An 8,486-nucleotide genomic window follows, 5' to 3' on the forward strand; every position below is an offset into this window, starting at 1 on the left:
CCCTTACGATCTTTCTGTGTTTCTGGCAGGGTACGCAAATATAGTCACTTCAGCCTCAGCAGGGTACCCACCTATCTTGTGCCCGAGGTTGTGCCACCCACAGACCCCACAGCATGCCATTCAGTCCACTGCCTACCCCCAGCAGCCCCACCTGACACACCCTTTTAGCATGGCCTTTTGTGGAGCACAGCCACCCAGTAGCAGGCAGGATGCAATTAATTTTAGTCTAGTCTGGCAGATCATAATATCAGGCAGGTGGGTCCTGCAAATTGTCCAGAAGAGGTAAGCTCTACGCTTCCTAGCTGCTCTGCTGCACCTTCCACCATCCCCGGAACAACTGACGGAGGACCATCTGTGTATCTAATGGCATGAAGTGCAAGCTGTTTTGTCCAAAGGGGCTATCGAGAGGGTGTCTGCATAGAAACTGGTCCGTGATTGGTATTCGGCTATTTCCTGATGCCAAAGAAGGATGGAGACCGTTCTCCTATTTTAGACATGGATCCTCTCAACTGCTTCCTTTGGTGGCGCAAGTTCAGGATGCTCACTCTGGCCCAGTTGTTGTCTGACCTCAGCCCTGGAGACTGGATGGTAATATTGGACCTGCAGGATGCTTATTTTCACATCCTCGTCCTAAGGCTCCACCGGCCTTATCTGCGGTTCATGGTGGGACAGACACATTTTCAGTTCGCTGTGATCCCCTTTGGTCTTACAGCGCCCCTTGGGTGTTCACAAAAGTGATGGAGGTGGTGGCAGCACATCTTTGGAAGTCTGGGGTTCCAGTCTTGCTCTACCTCAAAAGCTGGCTGCTAAAGGAGGCTTACCCCAGGCAGTCATCACCCACCTCCAGATTATGGCAAATCTCTTGACATCCTTTGGGTTCACTATCAATTTTCTGAAGCCACATCTGACTCCTTTGCAGATGCTACCTTTTATTGGAGCCATTCTTGGCATGGTCCATTTTCATGTCTTTCCCCCGAAAAGGAGAGTGCAGGACATTTAGGCTATGATGCCCATCTTTCAGTCTCTGTATTTCTTTAAGTGAAGTTGACTCGGAAACTCTGAGGACTGATGGCCTTATGCATCCTGCTGGTCAAGCATGTCAGGTGGCATATTTGAGCTCTGCAGTGGGATCTGAAGACTCAGAGGGCTCAACATCAAGAGACCTTTCTGACCATGTCCCGATCTCGGAGGAGACTGCAAAAGACCTGGAGTGTTGGTTTCTCGACCAGAATTTTGCAGTGGCAGATCCCTCTCCTGACCCCATCTAGAGCTGACAGTGGTGACTGATTCACTGCTTTTAGGTTGGGACAGCCATTTGGGAGAGGTGGAGAAGGGCTTGCTTCTAGATTTGGGGGTAGGTTTGTAATTTTACAGCAAGTTTTATTTATAACTGATTTGTTGGAGAATGATCTTCAATGCAATTATGTATATATATTTTCTTGTAAGAGATTATTTTGATAAGAGTGTAAATATCAAAAGCAGTGAGGCAGGGTGTTAAACAGACTGTGAGTTTGGTCTGTGTGAAGTGGTGTATCATTGTAACTAGTGGAGCAAGTGGAAAGTAAAACTGTGACACTCCTTCACAGAAGGTATTAATTGTACTCCACTTGGTGTCTTAACCATAAAATGTGTTTTCCGTTTTTTGCTACATATGAAAAGTTTAAAAAAAGAAAGCTAGCGCTAGGTTCAATTAGATCCTAAGTGGGGTGAGAGGGACTAGGAGAAGGATGGAGAGCAGTAAGAGAGCAAAAGAGAAGAGTCCCTTCCATGCAATGCACAGTAAGGTCTGATGTCTGCAGTGGAGGGACACATCATTCCATCAGAACACTGTGACACCAAAATGCTTCTAGGCAGGACAAATACAAAAATAGGGAGGAAAGCCATCAAATTAGGCACAGGAAAGTGAGTTAGACAACAAAGCCATCCAAGCCTCAGGGCTGTTTTGGGAACCTGCCGCACTATTGTCAGATATCTAATTTTGACCTATTAATGGGTTTATTAAAAGAATACAGCACCATTCATAGATGCCTGCTGAGTGTGTCATATGCACACTCATAGAAGTTCCATATTCAAATTGGCAAAAAAATATTTAAAGACAGATACCTTTCAATAGCACTGTTTGCGGCAAAACATTAATAACAGAAAATTACCATAGAAAGGACCCCCAAGAGGGGAGGGTGGAAAAGCAGTGAGGGAGCAGCAGGTGAGCAAGTGGGGCGAGGGGCGGAGGTGATTAAAAAACCAGTGAGCAGGATGGAGAGAGGTGTGGGATGCAGCTGATGAGCTATGAGGGGGTGGGGAAGAAAGACAGAGGGCAGTGGTTGGGGGAAGTGTAAGGGTGAAGCAGCACAAGGGGGAGAACGAGCTAAAAAACATATGCATTCCCATGAGTGCTTAGAAAAAAAATAGTTCCCTGAATGCAAGCAAGCTTAGCAGTGGAAGGATGCAAGAGAACCAGTCAGAACACTGTGAGACTGAAATGCTTTTAGGTGTGAGATACACATGAATAGGGAGGAAAACTATCAAATCTGGAGCAGGAAGGGAAGATAGACATTAACATCACCCAATCATAAACAAGGGGCTGACCTGAAGACAATTCTCTGTTGGAAACAAGTCTGTGACTGAGACCTAATAAAGAGAATTGGAAGTGCGGAAAGCATCTAAACATGGTATCCTCCGATTGATTCTAATCACTTCCAGTGTAGGTAAACCATACAATGCAACTATGTTACGTTGTAAAAGTTGTTGAGGTGCTGCACAGCATAGATAAATTACTGTGTTATTTATTATAAAGAATTGCTGGTAATGGCAAGGAGCTGTATGTTTTATTGGTTTGGAATTTTGCTCTTAAATTGGTAGATGATGAACCTGGATACAGAGAAAGAAAATTCAAGTCACATTCTGTGGTGCCTAAACCTGAGTATACAAGTAAAACTTAGCCAACCATACACACATGCTTACTTGTCTTGTATGTAAATTACATGCTACTGCATTGCTATTCTCTGATTCCAGTCTCCACTTTTTTTGGTTTAGCAGTCACAGGGGCTTATTCACAAACTGCAGTTTGTAGTTCTCTACTAATACTAATGAAATACTGCAACTAAATGAGAGGGGTTAGGGAGAATTAGGGTGGGGTTTAGTGAGGGAGATGCACCCACCCACAAAAGAGTAAGCCCGTTGCAATTCAGACTGCACTTCTAAAGTTATTTCAATCAAAAGAGACCCATAACAGTAGTAAATTACTTTAGCTCAGAGCTAGAGCAAGAACAGCACCACACATGGCAAACCACTGGTACTACAATACTATCCCATCGACACTAATGGAGGTAGGTACTTAAAATAAAACCTCATTGCAAATAATGACAAATTAAATTATTTAAAATAGTTAAACATGTAAATTGATCAAATTTAATGCTAAAAAGATATCTAAAATTCAAACAGATGTATTATTTAATTACAAAATATTTGAACAACTTTTTGAATTTATACATTAATGTGACATTAATCTTTATTAAAAATGCCTACATTATTTTCAATTAATTCTATACATCACATTTAATAATTATTAAAGGCTAATAAAAATGTATTTTAAGTGGGAATTAACTTTTGTAATTTAATCTTCAGAACAATATTTTACTAAATGTATTAAGTTAATTGTGCTGTAGCATTGTTTTTATTTTGATCTACATTAAAAAAATATGCAATTTAGTTACATTAATATTTAACATAAAAATATTTGTACTATTTTTTTTAATTAAATAATATTTTTTACTTTTCGCTATACTTTACCATAGGGAGAAACCACAGTTCGGGCATGGGGTGATCCAATTTGTACCATGCGAGGTCAGTTTGACTGTTGTAACACACATGGGGGCATATTCACCATAATGGTGGCAGAGGGCAGGGCAGCAAGTAACCAATAGTGTGAATTCTTGTCCTTTCCCCCTGCACTGGCACCAATTTCAGCAGGCTAGTGCCAACACTGGCACCCTTGCATCATGGTACAAGGGTGCCTGCGTTGCATATGACAAAAGGTAGGGGAAGACAAGGATCAATTGTGATCCAGTAGGGCATTAATTACCATTCACAAGAGAATGGAAGGTCCGGCCACAGTCGTAGCCCCAGATATGAAAGCAACAAAAAGAGATGACTGGGCTGTTCCTTAGGACAGGAAAGAGGAAAAGATCACTAGGGAAAAAGGGTTAGTGCTCAATGGAGGACAACTTCACTCATAGACAGTTGGATAAAAGATCTCCGATAAAGAGCCCCTCTTAGAGGTGAGCCCGTTGGGCATTGCATCGCCTGCCCGACGAGGAGCATTGCCGATGATGAAGCATGACACTCGCAAGGGTGTGTGAGGCCATTATATCCAACTAATTGGATACCCAGGGGTTGTCCTCCATTGAGCACTAACCCTTTTTCCCAAGTGATCTTTTCCTCTTTCCTGTCCTAAGGAACAGCCCAGTCATCTCTTTTTGTTGCTTTCATGCCTGCGTTGCATGCAGGATTGTTTTTATGCAGGAAGGGGCACACATAGAAAGAGACAATAAACAAGAAGAAATAACGTTATTTCTCCTCCTTGCGCCTCCCTCGAGAAGGCATACATTTTCAGTGCATCCCCAGGTTTACCTGGTTTTGTGTATCCGGGGATGCGTCAACATCCATGGGTGTTGCATGGGAACACTCACAGCAATATGCCGATTGAACGCCTCCCTAGCACAGAATAAGGCAACACAGCAATTTGCACTTCCTTGCCTTGCTCCATATCTATGAAACCCTTCAAAGCCTCGTAAATTGGCTTTGTGTGGCCTTATACATATCAATTGGTTATTTGTCGTCCACCCCCGCCCCCCTATCCGTTGCGTCACAAAAAGTGATGGAATTGTGGCACAAGGGGTTCGTAAATATTGCCCATGGCTTCACACTTTTTGCTATGTCCTATTGTTTGTTGTTTCAATATAAATATTATATTTTAAAAGATGTTACTCATTCCAATTGTTTTTTAATGCAAATAGGCTGCGGTATCTAACTCCAATCAAGTACTCTTAGCTAAACTTTCCCTTATTTTATGTCTTGTTTTGTAATAGTAAATCACCAGTCACCTCCTCATGTCTGGGACAGCGCTTTTGGTGGATTTAACCGGTCTGTATTTTGTAGAGTCCAAGATTATAGGAATTTTTTAAAAGGCAGAATCCATACAGATTTCATGAAGTATTTTGGGGATTTTTCGTACAACACCAACAATGTCAGCCTGCCTGTGCAGCTCCCAGTCTCCAGCTGACACTCAATTGAACTTCACTCCCATAGAGACTATGAACATTCCTGGCATGAGCTACTTATATTCATTTAAAGGGAAATGCACAAAACTCAGCACTATATTTTATGTATATACAATATGTCGAGGTGGACCACAAAAAATAATTGTTCCTGGAATAGAAGAAATTTGTTTTAAAAACTCCAGGGATCCATTACATGTGGGCAGTTTTCTGCATGGCAATTCCCTCTCCTTGGCATTACCCACACCATGAGCTTACATAACTTTGGGAAGGCGTAAATATTACTGAAAATGTTTTTTTGGGAAATAAAATTGTGGGGGGGTCGATATTTCTGCACTAATTCTTGCCCCAATGTCTGCATGGTTTTGCCTGTATTTCCCCCGATACTTTGCTTACTTATTCCAAGTTCTAGCAAGTGAGGTATCTTGGTGAAATACTGCTGGACCGTAGAGATACCATAGATCTCATAACTGTGATGGGAGAACCCCAATTGGAATTATAGCCAGCTGAGGCCCATGCATGTAAGAGAGGTGAGGCCGGGTTGGGGGGGGGGGGGGGAGGGAATCCACAGACGACCATGATGGAAAATTAAATAAATAATTAATTTTCCATTGTCGTCGTAGTCTGTCGAAATCCCCCTGCAACCGGCCCCACGGCCCCACCTCCGCACCGCTCTTATCTGCTTGGGCCGTGGCTGATTATAGCGGATCTCATAATGAGGCCCAATAGACTGCTAGGTTGGTATTTTATTCAAGTAATTAAAAGTAAGTAAGGAAGCTGACAGATAGGTGCCATGGGTACGGAATCTGTGTCAATTTGTCTAGTTAAATTTGTTGTAAATCTCCATGTATCGTTATTATGTATGAACAGATTAACATCCAGAGACATCAAAATGATACAAATGCATAGATAATTTAGAAGTATTTGCTGTCATCTAAAGGGCGGCCCATGGTATATTTGCATCACAAGTGACTCTCCAATGCCACAATCCAATCCACTAGAAGAACATTGTTCCCCTTCAGCAAGAAGGATCACGCTGGAAAAGGTTGTGTTTTGGTGTCTGAACTCACAGATCTCTCATCGGCTCTTGCTTTGTATTTGTTTTTCAGGGTCGGCACTGAACATCAGCGACAGTGAATCCTGCCCTGGAAGTCAGGACGGCGGCGGTATGCCTCCCTCCCAGATTGTAGAACTCCGACGAATACCGATTGCCGACACCCACCTCTAAACCCATTTATATTTCAGATGTCAATATTTTTATATTTTGTCTTTGCACTAAAATACTACCATGTGGTATAGGGTGTGGCAGTCTACTTACATGAGGAATATGTCTAGTTTTCCAGAAATGAATGGATAAACTCTGCAAAAGGCTAAGCTGAGGAAACTAAAGACAATGTAAGATTCTACTAATTGGATGATGTAAAAGTACTGTAGAAACTTTTTTAATTAACCTGATTTGTGTATTGATAAATAAAAGGATAGAATACATTTGCTTCAAATAAAAATTGTGTTTGTCATTTTATATATGTAGTTATTTGAAATTGTGTGAATAACCAGACGTAGGATTAGCTGTTCTGGAAGGCTAGGAGAGAGGAACAGAAGCACGTGCAACTGAAATAGGCATGCTAGTTGATGGTGAAAATTATGTATTCACTGATAGATGGGTAGGGGCGTGGAAGGCCCCTTTGGTGGACACATAGTCCCAGAACTCTCAGTTTGGAGCTCTCACAATTATCATTTTCTTGGCCCCACTAGATTGAGGAGCGGCGCGGTTTGGTAGGGGCAGGGGCACAGTAACGGCAGTGGTAGGGCCGGTTTGGGTGAATATTAGCTTGGACCCAGAGGCCTAGCCTAAGGGGGGATGACCATACAAAACTGTGCCATGAGGGGTGAGTTAGACTGCAGGCCTCTATGAGTTTCTTGCCCCCCGGCCCTTCTGGGCCTACATTTGATCCCTGGCTGACTCTTTAGAGCAGCACTAGCTGAGAGCTGAGCACTGGCTGTGGGGCTCCCGATTTTTAGAGGTTCTGGAGCTCCTGATGGCTGAGTACCATCCCAGGTCCTTTGACTAGCTAGGTGGGCCTAGCGATATGACGCTGACAATGTGGGCCTCTCCATCCACAGCAGACTGCAGTATCTTGAAAGACCACCCAAACTCCCCTGTGATGATCAGGTGCTGTCGAGTGCTTGAGCTTGGCACAGGGGTCAGCCAGTTGAATAATGGGGCATTAAGTGTGCTAGGCCTTAGACACTTCCAGAGATTCTGAACTATGGCAGCCACTGATGTCCTATTGGAGAACGTGAGTGGGGCTGGATTGGCGAACAAATGTAATCTTGCCCTTCCCATGTGAGCACAGAATATCGTGAGGACCCAATACATTTTTATGAGAAGCAGTCTTGCCCAGGCGAGCTTCCCCTCTGGGAGCCTGGTGGAGAGTAGTGGAGGCTATGCCATTCGACTGTGCCCTGAACATGTCTGTTTTGAGGATGAGCCCAGGGCCGTAGATGATATAAGACTCTTACTTGAATCATGAGGGTGACGGAGCCCATTTTTATGTGCATAGTTTTGCCCAGTGTGCGATGGTGCTTAAGAGGACTTTGGCTCCTGGGTCCAGTTGTCTGTTGTGTTGGGCCAGCAGGATTGGGGAATGAGACTACTTGTGCTACTGCGCTAGAGTAACCTAATAAAGGTAGGAGACAGCAGCAAGTGTAGGAGCTGCCTCCCAACCCCCCTTTGCTCTCTGCCCTACGATCTGACTGTGATGCGCAGATCCTCCTGCTGCATTCACTAATCCTGACCTACCGGACTCCCTGTTCTCAATTTCCAGGAGCCCAGCTAAGATACAGGACTAAACTACTCTGAGCTGATCCCCAGTCACCACAGCCATCAAAAGATGCAGTTTTGCCTAGCACATCAGCACTGGCAAATTTGCTAAAGGCCATAGAAAAAGCCAAGATTTTCCTTGAATTGAAAGTGGGTGCAGTTGCCAGTGTTGCAAACTTGATACAAGATGATCACAAAAAAACTTGCAGAACAAGTTGCCCATTCGGAGAAGACACCCCTAACACAGACCTCCAACATCAGACTTAACAGAGTGAATTTGCTTCCTTGACAGGGTGGAGGATGCAGAGCAAAAGTCTTGCCACAGCAACATGAACATAGCGGACCACCTTTAAACCTGGTTTAATGACCATGTGCCTCTATAGGAT

General features: G+C 43.5%; 1 protein-coding gene across 1 annotated transcript in view; it reads left to right on the forward strand.

Annotated features, from left to right (window-relative positions):
* Positions 1-6,796, forward strand: part of ADGRV1 (adhesion G protein-coupled receptor V1) — a 1,990,932-nt gene extending 1,984,136 nt beyond the window's left edge. The window contains exon 90 of the mRNA XM_085632468.1: positions 6,386-6,796. Within this exon, the coding sequence (XP_085488594.1) occupies positions 6,386-6,504 (119 nt within the window). The 3' untranslated portion in view covers positions 6,505-6,796. The remainder of the gene's footprint in view (positions 1-6,385) is intronic.
* The last annotated feature ends 1,690 nt before the right edge of the window (positions 6,797-8,486 follow it).

Source organism: Triturus cristatus, chromosome 2_1, assembly GCF_964204655.1.
Source record: "Triturus cristatus chromosome 2_1, aTriCri1.1, whole genome shotgun sequence".
NCBI classification, from domain to species: domain Eukaryota; kingdom Metazoa; phylum Chordata; class Amphibia; order Caudata; family Salamandridae; genus Triturus; species Triturus cristatus.